The sequence below is a fragment of the Chaetodon trifascialis genome, chromosome 14, assembly GCF_039877785.1.
Source record: "Chaetodon trifascialis isolate fChaTrf1 chromosome 14, fChaTrf1.hap1, whole genome shotgun sequence".
Classification (NCBI taxonomy): Eukaryota; Metazoa; Chordata; class Actinopteri; order Chaetodontiformes; family Chaetodontidae; genus Chaetodon; species Chaetodon trifascialis.
Genome location: NC_092069.1, coordinates 6,206,081 through 6,226,699, shown reverse-complemented (window position 1 = coordinate 6,226,699; position 20,619 = coordinate 6,206,081). Strand labels below are relative to the sequence as shown.

Below are 20,619 nucleotides of genomic sequence, written 5' to 3'. Positions count from 1 at the left end.
AGAGGACTTATTTTTTACCTGACGTGATGGCTTCCCAGATGGCTCTGTGTAACAAACCATCTGGGAAGCCATTATCGGAAACTTTTTGGAAGAGGGCAGGGGCTTTCAAAAACACTTGACAGGGGATTGAATGAACCATTTGTTTGTCACTTTCTATCATGGGCTGACGTCAGCCAATCAGATCAGTGAGCTATATGAAGTAGTAGGAGAGTCAAAGTCCTTAAATCAGTCTGAAGAAGAGTAAAAACATCTTTACCACGTCTGATGTAACTGATGCTATAACAACATCTATGCTAACGTCTTGAAGGTCCGCTAACAGTAGCTTCTCTGGCTGCTGTCACACCTGAACTACACCAGTAGGTGCCGGTTGTACGTCATAAAACACTGACTGGTCCAGAATAACTGTAGTTTGGCCACAAGCGCCTAACTTGAAGCCTGGCAAGATGGATTCTCAGCTTGCACAAATCCAGCTGCTTCAGGTCTTTTCAAGCTCCTGTGGTAAAAGTTCTGTTTTTTTTTTTTCCCCACCGATAATGTTAGTTAATGAAACTCATCATCAGAACAAAAGATAGGCAACTATGGTTCTCTGACAAGTTAAATGTACAAGCCAGTGTATATGAAACACAAGAGAAGTCAACTACAGTTCCCAGACTGCATTTGAGTAAGAAACATCAAGTCTTAACTCTGAAGATGAAAAATCTGTTTATGTGTTCTGCCAACAGCATTATTAAACACAATCTGCATGTTAAATTAATTTACTTTCAGATTCTACATCATTTTTGGATTTATTTCTTGAATATAGTACAATGTTTTGCTTTACATTCACAGTTAGACTTCCCAGCATAGTCCCATGTTTTTATGTTCAGTAATACTGACGATATCATCAAATCAAACAATCGAATACGAATACAGAAGGGGCTAAACATTATATAGTAAAGCACTCAGCTGAATGATTAAATGTTGTAGGTTGTTAGGCACATCAGCTGTTCATGTCCTGAAACCTCTCGCCAATATCCAGAGGAGTTCCCAGACAGCATGTTTTTGTTCATGCAGAGTAGGAAAATGCACAGCGTCATCTGTTTCCAGTTGCACTCTCAGCTTTAATTTCACTTCATAGTGATTTCACATTTTAAAGCAGAGAGCTGAGAAGCTGCTGGAGCTTGAGGTTCAGCTCTGAGAGGTTCTTGGTGATGTCCACCATGAAGACTAAATCAAACAGACACTTGCTATCACTGAGCTCCACATCAGGTTTTCCTGCATCCCCATGAATTCTGATTATTATTATCATTTATTTTACTTTGTGTGGTGCCAACAGCTCTGCAGCAGCAACAAGGCTCTCCTTCACAAATTCCCCTTCTGAAAAGATTTCAACTTCTTACCCATTAGCTTAACTTGAAACATCTACATCTACTACTTACGTGTGTGTAGAGACCACCTGGAGGGTGGTGTGAGTCTAACATTTTACTACTAGTTTCTTTTATCAGAAAAAAAAAAAGTCATTCTTGGTTGCTTTATTTGTATTTATGACAACTTATGACTCCAACATCTCCCACAGGTATTCAATGGGGTTGAGATCTGGTGACTGTGAAGGCCATGGCATGGAATTTTTCCTTAAACTTGTAACCCATCTATACTCCATACTCTACTGTACTAACCCAATAGGCAGATAGTCATGAACATTCATACTGCCAAGAGGATAATCCCTTGTGACGTTAATGACTCCATGTTCTTTCCTTGAATGCCACCCTAGAGATAAACTCTACATTCTTAGCCTCAATAATTCTCCAGTTAAGTCTTTGAAAATAGCTAATTTGTCAATATGCTTTTGGTTCTGTCCAACACGTGACCACTGCAGCAAATATTTGATTTGTTTCTATAGAAGCTAAAGGATCAAGTTCATGCACCCACCCTGACCCTGAGCTTTTTCCTCACATTGTACCTTTATTGTGTTTGCGAGTTTCACAGAGATAAGACGCTCATAAATTTTGTGGCTTCTCACTCTTGATCTCTAATAAAGTGCTAAAAAGGTCATGCATGGTGGAGTATTGAGTAACGGTAATACAGAACAACAGAATTCAGAATGAGCATATATTTACAATAATTAATGACACTGATGAGGTAAAATATCAAATATATTGTCTTGCATTGTCCTGTTTTCACTTGAGTTCATGTCTAAAAGGATTAGTAAATTCTGACAAGAAGTTTTATTTATGTTTTACACAGTGTCCCAACATCTTGAGGATCAGAGTTATTGTTGGTTCTATCCACCGCTTGACCACTGCAGCAAACAGGGGGTGAGGGTTTTGAATTGAATTATAGTCTACAGAAGCTAAACAGTCAAAGGAGTTTCGACTGACAAGTTAATGTAACCAGCCTGACCCTGAGCTTCTTCTTCATGTTTTATCTTTATTGTGTTTGCAAGGCTCAAGAGATAAGACACAAACTTTGCGGCTCCTCCGCCTTGATATCCACTAAAAGTCAGCATGAGAGACAAAACATAAAACCTAATGATCAGATTTCATGTCTCCTCAGACACATAAACATCAGTCAAAAATTAACGTGTTAATTCTACATCATCTGTCAGCATGCAGATATCCAGATAAGATTTGAATGAAAATGGACACTTTTTCCACAGTGATTTATTGAGGCACTGATGTTGTGTTGTAGTTTAAAGCTGTTCATTTTATAAACTAATTGAGAGACAACTTTATGACTGTGTTCTTCTGGGTGTCCCGTTGAAGTGGCACAGAACAACTGTGATCAACAATTGCCACTCAGTGCTGCAGATCAACAACCATGCACTGCACTGTCTCAGTGAGAAACTGAACTGCAATCCACTGCTGATTTGCAGTATTTAAAACAAACAATCAACAAGTGTAAGTTACAATATCCGGCTAATCAGAAAAATCGTGTAAAAATTCAAATCAAAACTACATGGTCAGGTTTTGGAAAAGATCATGTTCTGGGTTAAAAACATCCAACTTCCCCCTGATGGGCCTTATATCCTGCATTTCTGATGTTATGGTGTCCTTTACAGACTCTCCTATGATTCAGATCAAAGCAGGCTGGGAGGTGGAAATTGCGGAACCCGTCCCAGAGGAAACTTGGGGTGCTGCTTTGAGAATAATAAACAAAAGTTCTCTGTCATATCCACTACTCAAAAGGCAAACTCAAAAGTATATCCCAATTAAGGTGAGACATGGGAAAGATCAGACACCTCTCCAAAGACACAAGTAAAAACATGAGACCAGATGTTTGGGGTTCAAACAAGCAAAGATACACATCATGTGCTGTATATTTGTATGTCATGTATTATGAGGCCCAGTGACAGTGTCAGAGTGAGTTAACGTTGTATCTCCTGGTGCCACCTGCTGGTCATGTTACATTTAGATGTAAACTCAAGATGAATGCCGGAAAGGGTTTTTGATTAACAGGCTATCTCTTGCTCCTCTAAAATCTGGATTCAGAGAGAGAGAATGATCAAACAGATTGGCCAAATTTGTACTTTCCAGCACAACTAATGGTGAGAAGCAGCAGGTCAATTCAAAATACCTGAGGACCAGTGGCCAGGCTGCACTCCTTTAAGGGACCTATGTGTGAGGTGCCATTGAGACTGTATTCCTTGTGAAATATGTGACCCATGGCTTCAACTTTCAGACCACAGTGAGAGAATGAATGCTGACCCCGTGCCCAGCTCAGGAGAATGGCTTCATGGAAGGTGTACATAAGAGCTGGTGGTCCTGGTTAAAGAGCTGATTAGCTAAATGTTAGGTGAGAAATAAAAATCCAATTTTATTCTCTATTTTACGACCCTCTAGAAAATCAAATGATGTAGCATAAAGTGAGAGACCGATTAATCAGTCAGCCAATATCGAGCACTGAGATATCGGCACTCACAAGGCCAATTGAACAAAAAATTCTGGAGACATGTCAGCAACAATGCACCCCTTTTTTTTCTATTTTTTCTGATTTTCCCCCAAAAACAGGCTGTAACATATAATTATATAAAACATAAAATGGTAATTAAATCCCTTATCAATAAACTTACAAATAGAAATACATGACTAAATGCAATGAATCACTGCAAACAGTCATAGGCAATGAATGAATGAATGAATGAATGAATGAGGACAACAGATAAAGCAGTGAATTACTGTATATTTTGGTACAGTCTGGCCTCTCTCTCTCTCTCTCTACCTCTCTCAACAGGCAGCGGGATGATGAGGTCTTCTCGCACCTCCAATGGCAGCGTTTGTCAGGTGTTCAGAGGTGGTGTCTTTCTTTGCTAGGTGGCAGCTTTCTGTCTGTTCTGTGGGGCTCGGAGGTCCAGCTGTTCTGGGTGAGCGGGGCAAAACACCCAGAGTGACTTTTTCCTAACAGGCTCATATATACATGAGCTCAGACTAATCTCTGACACTTCGCTGTGGCCACACCTGATCCCATCCTTCTCTCCCTCGATCACCCTGTGTGTGACATAAATTTCAGAATAATATAATCATATTCAAACTTGTAGAATTGATTTTCAACGTGAAAATTTGGTTTTTGGTTGCAGTGTCACTTCAACCAAAGCATCGGTCTTTGCTCCTTTTTCACTTACCTCCATGTCACCTGCTCTCCCTGCCCTGTCAGCATCCCCATGCTCTCTGAACAGCTAGAGTGAACATGAAAGAAATATTACCAGTTAAGAAGTCATGCTTCGTGCTATGATGTTCAGGAATGGATTAAACATGTCTGAGCTGATGGGATGATTATTATATCAACTGACATCGACTCATCTCTTGTTCTACTGTATACTTCTACCATCATAAGCTCTTAGCTTACCTTCTGGGGATGCCCAAAAAGGCAAAGAGCTGGATTTGTTAACTCCTATTGATTCCATTCAGGAATTCAGCCAGCCGCCTTCTCTGGGGAAAAGCCAACAACAGTCCCTCCTCCCATGCATGCTTTGATTGAGAGGGTGCACAGACAGAAGGGGCCATTCACAGGGCCCAAGGGTCCATTGTCAGTGTGTTTGTGAGAAAGAGAGGACAGGGCCAGGAGTGAACAGCAAAGAGGGGCTAAATACCAGTCAATGTGCAGCTCTGCAATGAAGATTTTACCATTTTGAATAAAAACATTATTTTCATTTAAAAAATAGAAAATCAACATGTGGCAGTCAATGCTGATGTTGTGGCAGGCTGCCACAAATAAATCAATGTGTGAGAAACACTGCATTCCTTTGGTCATCCTCCATGAGTCCTGCAGGGCTGTTTCTTGACCCAGAGATCTTGAAACAAGAAGGTTAGGAAAGGTTCTCGGTTCTCTGTGGAAGGAACGAATGTCTGGTTACCAGGTTACAACGATAAGTCTAAAATACATTATCCTGTGGGCTGAATCTGACCCACATGCTGGTCATTTGAGACCTCTGCTGTAAACCCAAACTTCAGAAAACTATAGTTCATATTGCAGATGCCATATCCAAGTTTCTATGTCAGCGTTTTATTTTTTTTACAAACAAGTCAAAATTACAGGATACCTCAATAACAAACATACAAATGACCCAAAAACTAGTTTTATCTGTTTAATCTGCGATCCGATCTGCTTGTTGAGGTAAATCCAGTAACTGAACTCGACCAACTCCAGTTTATTTCATACAAGTCTTTGTGTCAACAGAGCAGTTGTAGAGTTTTCTTGGGGTTCACGTGCAGACTTAATGGAGGTCTGGGTCTTTTTTTTTGCACGCGGTAAATTCATTCTGTGCCTTCTGTCTATGAGGAACAGTTTGGACGTAAGATTAGGGTCAGTCTGGGACTTGGACAGTGGTGTGATGTTTTGCAGTATTTGATTCTCCTTCAGTGAAAGGATGTTGGTAGTAGTTGCAGTCTTGTTTGGCTTCCTGTATTTTACTGATGATGATTTGGGTGGGGTCTTTTGGAACTTCCTCTTTGGAAGACGGGATAGTCTTGTGACTCCCACCACCTTCAGTTTGATTGGGGCTTCAGATATTCCTGCCATGTTTCTTGCCTGGCACCGATATTCACCAGCATCCTTGTATGATAACCCATTCAGGCTGATTATAGACCAACGAACACCCACTCGTGGAGACTCCTGCATGACTGGAACATAGAAAGGTACACAAACATATTCACTCAAATTATAGTTTAGAGCTTAGGATAAGAACCAACTAAAACCAAGTGGTTCTCCCAATCTAAAACCCTAACCCAACCGGAAGAACACTGAATCATCCTAAAACAATTTCATTGTGCTTACATTAAGAGAAAAGGGAAAAAAGAAACTGAGGAAGTGAGTGAATTTAAATATCTAATAGATGATCCCATTTTAGATTCTCAATTTGATTGATGGCCATAATGCTCAGTGATACACCCACTAGAGCTAAGCCAAATCACTTAACCAGTGGTGTGACGTGAGTATTAAATTTGTGTTTGTCTAAAGGAAAGAGCAGCAGCACCACTTACAACTCTCCAAATTCATGGGAAGCTGGTCAGAGTTCTGAAGGATGTCTTCTTGGCAACAATCTGCACAGACAACCAAAACACTGCATGGTTTGACTGATGCTCAGATGTTAGTAATATGACTTCATCACCTGATAGTGACCCCGAACTTCTTACCACTGTAAGCTGATGTTTTGATCCAGGTCAGGGTTGGTGTAGGGTAGCCGGTGGCATCACAGCGGAGGATGACGTTGCTGCCCAATGGAGAGATGACTCTGGTGGCTGCAGGCTGGACTGAAGGCCTCATACAGCGGGACAGCTCAGCCTGGGTCAGCAGCATCCCTGGCTGACCCAGAGACCTGCTGCATATGAGCAGCTGGTCCATGAGAACTACGGGACTCCCAAGAGACATGGACAGGGACATCACCATGGAGATCTGGCAGTCACACAACCAGGGGTTGTCATGGAGACCTGGGTATCCAGGACAATTTGACTTGTTTACATCATTCTCATGTTTGATAATTGAGTGGAAAGACCTCTGAAGTGAGGAGTTAAATGAGGTGGATGTAATGGCAGGTTTTCAAATTTACACAATAATTTATTTCAGTGTTGTTCAGTAGTGCTGTTCTTTGAACTACTTTCTACCAAAGAAATAACTGAAACTGGTAACAGTGATGTCTGTTAACTATCCATGTGGGGCATCTATATGTTCGCTCTTCAGAGACCAAACAAAGAATCAAAGTTGCTGAGAGTACCAAGCACTCTGAAGAAGTGTCTCTAAAATCTGGAGGATTGGCAGATTATTTATCTAATAACTTGCAAACATCATCTAATCAACTCCCACGAGACAGTATAATTCTTAGGTTTATCACTAAAGTGTATGAACTACACTGCAGACTGAAGTCTCTGTTAACAGTGACAATTACACTGACAGCTGTCTCATATGATCGGGTCCAGTGTGGGCTGAATGTGCATCGATAGATCCTCTTATATGTGCACGCTGCCTCCCTCCTTCATTATCTCCTTTCAATTTTCATCCCGTTGTTGTCTTATTTGTTGCTGCGGTTGCTTTGAGATATAGTATGTGTGCTCTCTGTTGTTGTGTGAAACGTTCGAAAATTTGTGTAAAATGGTCTGAAGAACTATTAGATATAAATTATCCAGGCCACTGAAAATAATACAAAAAAAAAAAAACAACTCAAACTGACTACCAGTCTTCCTGCTTACAGTAAGCAGGAATGATGATGCCAATCCATGGTGCCTACTAACCAAAGCCTCTAAGAATGGTATTAAAATGGTCTTGCCTAGTCAAAGAGCTAATATGGATAGGTAAGGCAATTACCTCATCAACATGGACATTCACTTGGCCTTACTTGATTAAAGCTCTATATGTCTTCTAGATATTTACATATTGGGCATCTTTATGTCTTTTCTGATCTAAAGCAAGTGTAGCTGCTTTAGGCAGCAATCGAATCTGATGTGATTCTATTGCTCCAAAATATACTGTACCCAAAATTCTTCTTTGAACTGGTCCTTCCTGTTGTCCTGGTACAGGAAACCAAAGGTCCAGCAGCTCAGCAGGTAATATAGTTAGCCTGAGAGGAGAGGAGAGAAGTTATGACTAATTAGAAATGTATCTTTGGAAATGACAGATGTGTAGCTCTACATCAGCAAAATGGTTCTGTGGTACCGACTGGACATACCTGTTGCTGGACAGGTCGAGGTAGGTGATGTTGGGGAGAAATAGGGAAGCGTGGGCTGGGAGGCTCGACAGACGGTTGTTGTGGAGACCCAGAGTCTGGAGGCGGGGCATGTCCCTGAGCCCCTCCCAGGGGAATGATGTCAGGAGGTTTCCATCAAGACGCAACTCTCGTAGGGTCTTCAGGTTGACGAAGCTGCTGGGGTGGATGGATGTGATGGAGTTGTAGGTCAGCCACAAGAAGCGCAGCTCTGACAGGTTGAAGAAGGCTGCACGGGGCACCCTGGAGATCGAGGTCTTTTCTAGGCGCAGTTTGACTGTATCAGCTGGGACATTAATGGGGACAGCTGAGATTCCAGGGTCACTACACTGCACCAACCTGCCATGTCAAACATAAACACATACACATTGCATTTTCTGAATGTACTCATTGACTCTAATTGATCATGTTCTTGCTTTACATTCTGAAAAGACGACAGGAGTGATGCAAATATCATCAGTGTAAATACTCAGACAACATTTACCTGATGAATCAGATTTGTGTGGAAGTGAAAATTTAGAGAAATGTACAGCTTTTCAGTAATTACTTTAAATAGATTAACTGCAGTGACTGTGAGGAGTTTTCATTGTAAATAGAAAAAAAACAAATCTGTCACATTTGTAAAAAATTTTTATCAAAACAACTGATATATTTAAGGTCCTCTAAACATCCTGAATGCATTTCTTAACCATTTCTTAATCAGTTGCTCTACAGCACCACTAGTGGTAAAAACTCCACAAAACTCCTTTAACTAGTACACTTAAACCAAAAAATGATCTGCATTTACTGTATATGCGAATTATGGAAAACATCCAAAAAGAGAAAAAATGTTAATTAAAAAGGAAACAGACAATGAGCAGTCTGGCTGGCACAGAAACAGTGCCAGCAGGACTGGATCACCAGTCAGTCTTTATTTTTGTTTCCAGTGGCACAACAGAAAAGTGATGCACACCAGAGGCTGTGGTGAGGGGCTGATGACTGGAAGCAGACTTGAGAGTGTGGCAGTCTGGCTCATATGCATTTCTCTTTTGTTCTGAAGATGTTTCAGCCCTCAGGCCTTCTTCATAATCAACAATTATTCTATAGCCAGTCAACATTAATTTCATAGTGATATGCTGAAGCAAAAAACATTAAAGATTTTATTCCATCAGTAAATGTACAGTCTTTAATGGAATCTTTTACTTTTTCTGCTGGATAACTGAAAATCAAGAGTGTGTGATGTTATATAATAACATTGTACACTGTTTGACACATGTATGATTGGAATGATGCTTTGTTTGTTAACATGTATTAAATTTGGCTGCAACAGCATCATTACAATCCTGTCCCTGTGCATGTTCTGCATCATTATCTGAACACTGTCAGATAATATGCATGAGGTAGACCAAAAGATTTCACTTTCTTTTGCAATATTTTGTCATTGGAAATGATGCAATGCCAAAATATTTAATTATGACTAAACTTGTCAAAAGATGACCTTAGTAAATGTAACATTTGTTGCATTAGCACAACTGTACTGGTTCCAATAGCACTTCAATAAAATTCTCATTCTCCAAATATAACAAGCTATAATGAGATATAGTCATATAGAAATAAATCACTTGCACACACAAACACACAGAGATGAGAATGAAGTCAGCCTCACTCAACCTGAGCTCTGCCAATCCACTGTTCCCATTCGTGCAGGCACACAAAGCTGGACAGGAGTGGACCGCCAACAGGGAGGACAGCAAGATTTGAGCGAGGATCAGCAGATACATCCTTCATTAGACAAACCCTGTGCTGAGACAGGCCCTTTGTATCTCCATATTCCCACTCCTCTCCAGTCTGAGGTTGTGGCCACAGAGCAGAGTGAAACTGAATCCCAGATTAGCTGGGATTACACTGCTTACAAGTGGCATGTAATCCCACGCCTCACTGTCAGAATAACAAATCACAACATCAGAGCCAGCCCAAGCCTTTTGGGGCATTGAGGACAATTTGATCCCGTACTATGGAGTATTTCATATGGAACATTACACATCACACAACAGTCTAAGGCGTCAGTGTATTTCATCAGATTTACCATCTGAAAAATGGTCTGAACAGTATTTTCTAGTAAGTAATTAGTTTAAAGCTTCACAAAAACCCTTTAGGAATGCGTTGTTTGTCTGATAGGATGCAAATGCAGTATGATATGTCTCATATTCAGTCACCAGGGAGTGACCAAACAATAGCTTTAGCCCTGTTCAGGGGCTGTATGTACAAAGCGTTGCCCTCAAGAGGACCAGGAGGCTGGCTGAACCTGCTTTTTTCCCCTATGGAAGTGGAAACTACCAGCAGTAATGTAAGTAATTTTCCATGAGTTCAAAGCGGTTACTTTGAGACTGCACTTCAACCTGCAAATAATGTAACAGATGATTTACACGTCCCTGATTAAAACCATGCATACATCCAGCACTGACAGACAGTTAACGGTGAAGCATACACAGACAGTGGATGGATCTTTATTGGCCCAATATGAAGTATTCAGGCAAGAAACTGGAATATGAAAAATGATAACCTGTGATGGATCTCTCTGTGACATGTTAAGTGGAAGTCCAAATAGTGTGTAGGTTAATAAAACAGAGTTTGTTGCTCCAACCTGTGTCTGAATACGCTAAAGGCCTACAAATCAAGTGTGGCCAAAGGTTCCCTGTGTAGCAATCACTTTGCAGTAAGGCAATTTGTTTGGTAATGTGCTGAAACACAATAGCTCATCAAATGAGGTCATGTGTTATTGAAGGGCCCTTTGTTGATATAGTTGCTATATGCTCAATGTGATGCATCTTCTTATGCTTGTATAATCAGATTATCACAAACTGAGATGACGCAAAAGTGGGGAGGGGTCGTATTCCAGTGTAGGGCCACTGGTTCTGTTGCTGACATGGCCCCCCCAGTGAGTTAATGCGGCTCTTTTAAGGTTGTTTTGTTGCTTTTTATTAGTGGAGCTATTAATGTGACGCCCACTAGCCACAGACAGCAGGTTGAAACAAGAAAGCAGCATTAAATTAAAAATATCAATCTTCTTTATCCTAAGATATTTGTTTGTTTGTTTGTTTGTTTGTTTTAGGAAAAAACACCTTTATGAACATTAAAAACTAATGATGTCAGTATTAGATTAACAAGGTGAAAGAACACACTGACCCAATGCAGGAGGAGCTCACAACCTACTCACTGTTAGGGTGCATAGTGCTGTGGAAAGGGTTACAGCAACATGGGGTGAACACTGAAGAAAACAGTTTCATCAAAATTATCGACGAAAAAGAGCCAATCCAACTTTTCCTCACGACAGAAAGAAACCGAAAAGAAAACATACTCAAAACACAGCAGTTACAGCTGCAGTGTGTTGAGGGGGATATCTAGTTCATGCTCTGCAATCAGGACAAAAACATTGTGTCAAAGCAGGTTCATAAGATCCATAATAAACAAAGACGGTGACGCTGTGACAAGACAGGTTGTTAGAGAAGTGTGTGTGAATGTATGTATGAAATAGAAATAGACACAGTCTCTGTCGACTCCACCTGGCACTGAAAATAAAGTCACTAATAATGACTCCACCCTTTTCATAGAAGGTATGATGGTAACAAGGAAAACAACGATGAGCCCACATTTAGCTTCCTTACCTCAGGAATAAGATCAATTGGTGTGTCCACACAGAATACGTGCTTATTTCACTTGCTGGTATGAGCAGAGGATCAGCTGCTCCCTTGATTGGCCCAGCTGCTGTGAAGACTGCTTTCCAGCAGGTGTTGACAAAGACCCATTTAAACCTGAGTACTCCCCACCTAAACTGGCTATGAGGATGCATTATAAGTCTATTGTGCTGGTGGGTTGATGTGTCAGTTTGGCATTTTCTTTGATTCTGTATCTGTAGCTGTGTCTGGACAGAGTTTGTTCTCTTATGTCAGGTTTTTATTTTTGTGTGTGTAAGACTTCACCATCACACTGGATCATCCCCTTAAAAATGTTATATGACATATAGAGCATATAAGATGCACTATAGAAACTCAGTTATGTCATGACCATTATAGACCAATATCCAAATATTGGGTGGTGACTTTAATCCTGGACCAGGATTTAAGACAGACCCTTATTATGGTGTAGTATTGAGAAGACATCTGGATACTGATGCATCCAAACCAAAGAGAGCACTCATTCTTTTTCCTCATCATCACGTTTCCACCAGACTTAATTGATTTTTTTTACATTGATGAATTTCTCTGTTCACTTCAATATAGCTAACATATTTATCTCAGATCAGGCTCCAGCTTTCCTTTGCCTAATTAAATTTTCACAGACAACAAAAAGGTGTAGATGTAATGTTTGTATCAAAACAGGGGTTATGACCCAAATGCATTCTATTATTTGGAGCTGCTGTGGTTTTGATTTTAAAGGTGGGTATTCGAAAACAAACCAGGAAACAATGAACGAATGAGATGAAACCAAGAAAAACATAACCCAAGGAGCAGGGTGGAATGTGACAGTACAACTGGCAGGTGAGCTGGTGGAGTCAGGGAAACAAGATGCTGCTGCAGCACAGGAGCAGGTGACTGCTGTAGTGCAGAGCAGGAGGCGAGCAGCTGGAGGTCTGGCCTGGCATCAGAGAAGATGACCAACTGATGGTTTAGAAAGTTTCACTGTGGATCGGCAGGGCCACTGACGAGGAACCAGAGGCAGAAGTAAGCCAGACTAGTGGCTTATCGGTCAGTGCCTATGATATACTTTGCGCACCTTCCTGAGAGTATTTAGGCCAATGTCTTTAGGTCATGTATTTTAAAAGCATTTTTTGTTGTGTTTGTTGAAGTTATCTTTGCATCTTCACAGCAATCAATAAATTAAATGTTCTGATGAAAAAAACAAATCTGATATATGTGGCTGTTACAGGCCATGCAAAGTGATTCAGCCAAGTAGGACATGTTCCTGAATCAACATCAACACTGTGTTCCTGGACCAGCAGTGTGATCAACCGATCGCAGCCCTCTGACATCATCAGTGTGCTCCTCCTGTGCTTCTTGCAAAATTCCTCTGTGCTTCATCAAGTAATTAATTTTCAATCTTTATAGTTTCGATCAACATACATAAATTATCCAGGGTCAACATGGCAACACTAGCACTGCAATCTTCTAATGAATCTTCTAGTCTCATGAATTATGCTGACCAAAGCAAAGTTATGGTTCTTATATAATTTACCCTTACCCTTATATAGAATTTCAACAAATATAACAAAAAATGCTTCTGAACTACATACTACAACACAGCTAATCCGTCTTTAATTTAAGGACATGGTCTACACGCACTCAGGGCGGTGCTCTGTAATAGACACTAACCAATAACCCATACTTTAGCACTTAAGGGGGGGGGGGGGGCAGAAGGACAGTATTTCTGACGCGCTAAAGTGAGATGAGGCGTTCCTGCAATGTGAAGGAGAGATATCAATATCAACAATGTTTCTCCAGAATGACTCAAACCACTTCATATATGAAAACATCTGTGTAAATTAAAAAAAAGAACTGATGTTAAAAAAAGGTGGATACAGTGAATTCACACCCCATCAACTGCTTCATAAATGTTTAAAATGCACACTTCAAAATGCATGCTCGAACGAAATCATACAGTTAACAGCTGACGTAAATGCAGCAAGTAAAATACACAGGACATTGGCAAGTCCCGAAGTTCCCACTTAAGTGAACGCAGCATGGTAAACGTACTGCATGTGGGCGTGTCTTAACGTCCAAATCCGCCTTCGCGCGGCTGGCAGCCAACAGTAATCTCGCGAATTTGACGGGTGCACGCGGGGCGGACGTTGGGAGTGGGCTATGAAACATTTCACTCGCATGTTTTGATTCCTGAAAGTTACTGTCAGTGGACTAGGTGTAAAATGTCCGCTGCAACACCGCCTGTAAATGACCAGTATGTTTTTCGTCGACGTGAATTTGGAGAGCCGCCGTCAGAAAACCAGAGAAGATGGCATACTCCTCAACCTGTCCACGGTGCGAGGCAGAGCGCATCACACCACCAGCGACACCTGGTAAAGCAAGTGCTCGAGCAAGCTAGCTGTAGCCTTTTATTAGGTTTCATGCTAACCCTGACGCCCTGGTTTCCGACTCTCACGGACCAAGACTCGGGAGTGGTTCCACTGCGTCGGAGCAGAGCTCAGGAAAAACTAGTGAAAAAGCTTGTCATTGTCTTTACTTCCACCTCAGTTTTAGCAGTTTTCAGTCAGCGGTTATCCTAGCAAACAAGTGCCTGAGTCAAACCCCTGTTAAAAGTCTGATACTTTAATGTTTCTGTTCTAACGTAAGCGCTACGGTAGAGAGTGACGCATGAACTGGATCAAACATGCTTGATCCCGTTCATATTATGAGCACGATAGATACGCGACCATATGTTTGAAACAAAAGTTAAGAGCTGTCTGATGTACCCTAGACAGTACATTACAGTAGCTCATACACACCGAAGTGATTGGTGGCTTTTAAACCTCTCAAGCCAAGCCAAGCCCTCCTCTGTGGTCATATGTGATGTGTCAGCGGGGCAGCACAACTTTAAATAGGACACTTTGTCAGTGTAGTTTGGTGCCATGTTCTCTTCACGAGAGAGAGCTTCGTGTGACAGGGCTGGGCCTTCTTTTGACTTCAGTAATACTTTTTCAGTGTGTTTAACAGAGTTGGAAGGTAACCTACCTCATGACAATGTTATCAAGTTGAGTTTGTTCAGTTGGGACTAGCGTTGTTGACAGTCCTCACCTCAGCTAAGGCCTGAACTACTATCTGGAGGTCATTACGCCTTCAGTGTTACCACAGTGTGAGTTCAGACTGAATGAATGATAGCCTGTTATTTTACAAGAATACTGTTTGTATTATTGGATAATTTGATCATTTATTATGTTCCTACTGTTCCCAGGTTTGTCATTATTCAACTATTTTGCAAGTTTCATTTAGGATTCAACATCATTTTTAATATGTCAAAGAATGCTCTGTAGTTCTTTACGGAAGGAAACCTTCATTGTACAATGAATGGGATTACAGGCTGCTATGAGATTACTGATTCAGTTACATGTCACGTCATCAATATACCTGCCCAGATTGAGTAAAATAGGATTAGGTGTCATGAAAATAATATCATGAACTGCACAGGCTGTTGGAAGCTGCATTCATACTCATCAATTCCATCCATATTTCACAGAGACTAAATACAGTTAATAGAATGAATAATGGGTTAGATACAATCATAAGCAGTCATTAGAAATAGTCAGTGTATGATGATGTCACTTCCAGTCAGTGCACATGGTGAGGAAACAGGCACGCAGCTTCTTACAGTGCATACTGGGCAGTCTGGTCTAAAGAGCTGGTGCTCACTGTAATTACTGTTGTCTCACTTGCACTGTTCAAACAGCAGGCAACAGCAGGCTTACATGTCCCATTAAAATGCCTGCAAACTTATTCTGTTTTGTTTGTCCTTGTGTGCTACTCCTACAAGGGGGACATATAGTTTAATAAACACCTGAACAACATTCAAATTAGGATTTTGGTCTATAGGCCTCAATAAGTTTAAACAAAGCAAATTGGAGCGAGTTTAATTAAAGAGGAACATGAACAGTGGAGGTGCAGCTCTGTTCATTACTGATGGAGATGTTTTGATCAAATGCTTGTGTGGGATGGTCTTCACTCTCACTATGTGTTCATGTGTATGTGCAACCTGTCTGGGATTTTGTCTCCACAGGTCGATGACAGCCGGACCCAACCTCGACCTCCCAGTGATCCCACCAGCAGGTGGCCCCATGTGGACGACCCCACCACCAGAGAGCCTCAACTGGACGACTGTGAGCGGATGGGGACTCTGTTTGGGATGCTCAACAAGTGTCTGCGGGGGATGGGCTTCAGCCAGATGTACTTTGGAGACAAGATAGTTGAGCCAGTGGTGATTGTCTTCTTCTGGCTGCTGCTCTGGTTTCTGGGAATCCAGGCCCTGGGACTGGTGGGAACTCTGTGCATCATCATTATCTACATCCAGAAGTAATGAGAGCTGCTGATCAGAGTGGAGCCTGCTGTTTTCTTTGGTTAGTGCTTACACATGCGGGACTCATGCTAATGGCTGTTTGGATTGGAGTCTGCAGTGGGTCTGTGCTTTTGGGGGTGGGGGGTGGGGCTGTGGAGAGGACTGTACTACTCTCTAGGGGTGGTTAGCAGGTTTCTAGAGATGATTGAAGCTTGTTTAGAGTAAATCCAAAGCTGGGCCCAGTCTTCAGGATTGTCTGAACTGGAGCTTCTTCTGCCTCAGCAGCAGGAGTGGTGCTGTCCTGCTGCCTTGGCTGCTGTATCACAACTTGATGGTATTGATCAGGGAACAGGAAGGCATTGTGGGGAAATGGCTTGTTTCTGTTTGAATCAGAAGCTACAGCGTGAAGGTTCAAGAGTCCCAGCACTGACGAAACACAACTGCACGTCTCTGTGTTGAGTGTTTCCCTAAAACAAAGCTATCCTACAATATGTTAATGTGATGTGCAAGCACAGCAGTAATATGGCTCCAATAATCAATCATAAGAAAGCGGCTGAATGTAAAGCTGACATACTACATTTCATGTTCTGTTCTTGTGACACCTTACTGTAAATTGTTTACTTTACTTTGTGGCTGGTTCAGGTGCTCACAACAAGGCTGTACAATTCAGTCTGCCAGAGCGAGGTTCTGGTCTGGATTAGATACAGGTCGCAAGAAATTGTAGATCTGGTCTCACCCCGAGAGGGGAGGGTGTCTGGGAGACCTTACTCACAAGTCTGAGTAGATTGACATAATTTCAGTGTAAAATTGTTTCTTCTTTTGTTTTTCTTTTGCAAATTGATGACTGGGCTTCCTGGATAAAATAGATTACACTTCAGTGTTACTCAGATTACAGTTGTAATGATGAAAGACCAAAAACAAGAGCAGCTGAATAGGAAGCTAAGTTTCTGTGACAGTAAATGTGTGACTTATCACAAGTGGTCTAGGCTCTCCTGACAAGGTGATAAAGATTTAATCACACAGCTCTGTTAAATCATGTAAAATAGTTTGCCTCAACACAGAGCTCACTGTCATATAGGACAGGCACTTCAAGAGGGATGATTCACAAATAAAGATAAAAATCAAACTGTTTTCTTCTACACTAGCAATGCACACTATATTGATGGCTGATGAATGAGAAAGTGGAGTCACTGTTCTTGTTCCAGTAATGGAATTTCAGCTCGTGTTTTTATCCAGTAATTACAGCAGCTGTGGAGAAGCATGCCATCTGCAAAACCTGGTTCTGGAATGGGGACCAGTTCTAAACAAGTAAGCGACCTTGCCTCTCTGAATTTCTGTCTTGGTGCTTCTGCTTGCTTGATTAACTTACTTTCGACCAGATAAAACAGATCATTATCAGTTATTGTTATCAGCCCTGAAATTGAACGTCGGTACATCTCCAGTAGATTGCAGTGGGCTTCCACTGACAGGGGAAGTGACAGAAATTTAAGTCTGTAATTAAAGATTTCTCACATTCATGCAAAGACAAAGAATTGATAACTTGGGATAAAACACTTATTTAGTTTCAGAAACCATGAGTGTTCAACAGACACAGTCGTGTTGTTGTCAGCTCTTGTGGAGCGACAGAACTAAACTTCTGCACTGGATGCAAACATCTTTTGTGCTTATCGTCTTCCAGTGTGTCTCTGCTAATGTGGCAGAGCTGCAGTGTGACTGTTACATTGTTCCCACACACAACTATACTGGAGTGTTACGCTCACTTCATTCCCAAAGGTTATTTATGCGTAGAGCTGGTTATTGTACTGATAGAATATCAATACCAAAATATCACAGTCGATACTGATTTTAGATTTTGTTTATATTGTGAAACAGCTTCAATTTGTGTGTGTGTTTGTTTGTGTGTAATTTACACATACTGTGAGTTACGCAGTTGTCTCAACCTGTCTGTCCTAACTCCTTTAGTTGAGGGCGGTAAACAGTAAATGCCTCTTTTTAATCATCATATCTAATTGTCGTCATACTCATCATCCTTTGCGTATCTTCTGAAAGCCCTCTCAGGCTGTGGTGTTCTCGGTCCTTGAATGAGGAAAATGTCCACAATCGCAAACACATAAATCCAAAGCTGAACGTTGACGCTGCAAACTGAAGCAGATGAGGCCAACCCTGTCTCCTATCAATTACCTGCTTTTGCAGCTTCTTTTTGTGTTAGCTATTGACAGTCACTGGCAGTGCTTTGCTCCAGTGCAGACTTAAGATGGGGTGGAACATTTTACAGTGCCTGCATATATGATCACTATTGACATATCTTAAAAAGCATTTGCAGCATTATGTTTTCTCCAAACCAATCTGATGTTAAACGGTTTCACATGAATATAGGGGGATTCTTATTAGAAATGTCTAATGAGGTTGAAATGAAATAAACCTGATTACATCACCTCATCTCCCAAATAAATGTTTAACAGTATGTGAGTATCTAAAGGTTGATTATTACTGATTTGACCTCAATTGTTCTGTAGTCTCAGGTAGCTTTTACATTACAGTTGATCATGTGTTACCCTTGTGTTCTTGTTGTACATTTTGCTGACAGATTATTCAAACATGCAGATGTCCATATTAACTGACCACACACTGTTGTAGAGTAACAGAACTGTAGCCATCACACTGATTTTCAAGTTTACTACTGAGTAGAAAAGGTGTCCAGGGGAAACAACATCACTGATGGTGATGAACAGTATGTTCACTTTAGCCATGCTGCATTTGTTCATTTTTTTTTTTTTAGGAACTGATTAGTTATTTTGAACATAAATTATTGTGTATAGTGTGTTTGCACAGAGTTTTATTCATACCTACAAGAGAAATATTGGGTCAAAATGTATTGCAATGTCTATGATTAAAAGTTTGCGTTCCTAAAAATGGTCTTTGGCTGTCACTGTTGTATCCCGTATAACAAAAACTCAAATGCTCCACATCACTTCAAACCTTTTTCCAATTGTTCTGTCTTGTCTCAGATTGTCCGGTTTATCCCCACCCTCTATGTATCCATGCATTTCCATTTATTTGTCATACAAATGAACTGGTAAACTCTGCTCTTTGCATCATAACCCACGGTGATAAAGGGTTCAAACAATGATCAGTGCTCATGTGATTGGCTGTCAGTGCTGATCATATGATTGTATTTATGATTTGCTGGCATGGTACTACAACATCTCACATATTCTCTTAAATGAATCGCTGCCAAAATCCTTTTAATGTATATTTCATTTATGACAAACTTCCAGAAAGTCAGTACTAAGGAGGCAAGTGCATTTCACAATGTCAGTGTTCAAACAACAAACTCCCTGCTCGTAGTTAAATACCATGTTTTATGGTTCCAGTGTAGTTGAGTTTAATAATGAGAATTCTCTCAAAATCTTCCATCATCCTGGTAATGATGTGAAAATGTGTTTTTATACTACAGGGTTCACCAAAGGAGTGTTGGTAATGACCCGATTAACTGTGAATAAGATGCATTTTGCAGTATATTCTATATGATTAGATTTTTATGACAGATGCTCTTACATGTCAGCAGGAGCTAATTATAACTAGATTACTTATGTCAGGTAGTTAAACCTATAACAAGGCACCATAAACAAAGCATGTCCTTTGTATGTATTTTCTTTAGCATCTAGAGCTGTCAAATTCAGTAGGAGCATCAAGTAACGTACGATGGAAAAAAAAACACCTGAAACTGTACGACAGAATTGTACTTAGGTTAAAGTACTTATTTACTTTCATTTAACTTCAGTGTCCCCAAGACAGGCATGAACATGAGATACATTTGGTCTTGCTAGCAGCTCTGTGAGGCTCTGATGTCAGTTTGGCTCAGCTATGCTTTGGGCTTAATGCTAACATGCTGATGCTAAGCAGGCATGCTGTTTAGCATGTTCGCTATCTTAGTTAAACATTTGCTGATTAGCACAAAACCTAGTACAGCTGTGCCTGAAAGCAGTGTTATGCAGGTATTTGTTCTTAAGCCAAAGTAAGTTATCACAGTCCACCCTGAAGGAAACCTGAATGAGTCTGAATCAAAGTTGCCAACAATCCGTCCAATAGCTGTTGAGATGTTTCACTCTGGACCAAAGACCGAAGGGCCAACCAAGGCATGCCCACCCTCAGAGCCATGCTGCTAGCATTTCAATGCTACAACCAACCAAGCCCAATCAAAAGTGTTTATCAGTGACGCCATAAAAACTGGAGTACGTCGTCATCTAAGCCCAAACATCAGCGGTTTACCACTTTTATCACCTGAAGAAATGTTAGTATTTCTGAAACGGTTTCAATTCATGACCAAAGTCAGTCCCCTCTATCACTTATAATAGTAATAAATTCCTTTTCCTTCAGACAAAAGCCTGCCAATGAAAGTGCAAAGCAGCCTTGTACTTTGCCATGTAGTG

At 40.9% G+C, this 20,619-nt stretch overlaps 3 protein-coding genes across 4 annotated transcripts in view; 2 read left to right on the top strand and 1 right to left on the bottom strand.

The window, feature by feature from the left end:
* Positions 1-20,619, top strand: part of daam1a (dishevelled associated activator of morphogenesis 1a) — a 157,558-nt gene that overhangs the window by 98,768 nt on the left and 38,171 nt on the right. The window lies entirely within an intron of this gene.
* lrit3b (leucine-rich repeat, immunoglobulin-like and transmembrane domains 3b) lies at positions 5,546-9,980 on the bottom strand. Its single transcript, XM_070979766.1, has 6 exons — positions 9,821-9,980; positions 8,135-8,509; positions 7,941-8,026; positions 6,609-6,902; positions 6,456-6,515; positions 5,546-6,095 (listed from the first exon to the last, which is right to left on the bottom strand). The coding sequence occupies exons 1-6, from the start codon at positions 9,928-9,930 to the stop codon at positions 5,629-5,631; spliced, it is 1,392 nt and encodes a 463-aa protein (XP_070835867.1). The 5' UTR covers positions 9,931-9,980; the 3' UTR covers positions 5,546-5,628.
* fam241a (family with sequence similarity 241 member A) lies at positions 13,964-19,103 on the top strand. Of its 2 annotated transcripts, none has more exons than XM_070980112.1 (2): positions 13,964-14,219; positions 15,911-19,103. In XM_070980112.1, the coding sequence occupies exons 1-2, from the start codon at positions 14,070-14,072 to the stop codon at positions 16,205-16,207; spliced, it is 447 nt and encodes a 148-aa protein (XP_070836213.1). In that variant the 5' UTR covers positions 13,964-14,069; the 3' UTR covers positions 16,208-19,103. The 2 variants fall into 2 exon arrangements, with proteins under 2 accessions (XP_070836213.1, XP_070836214.1); XM_070980113.1 differs by having other exon boundaries at positions 13,970-14,181.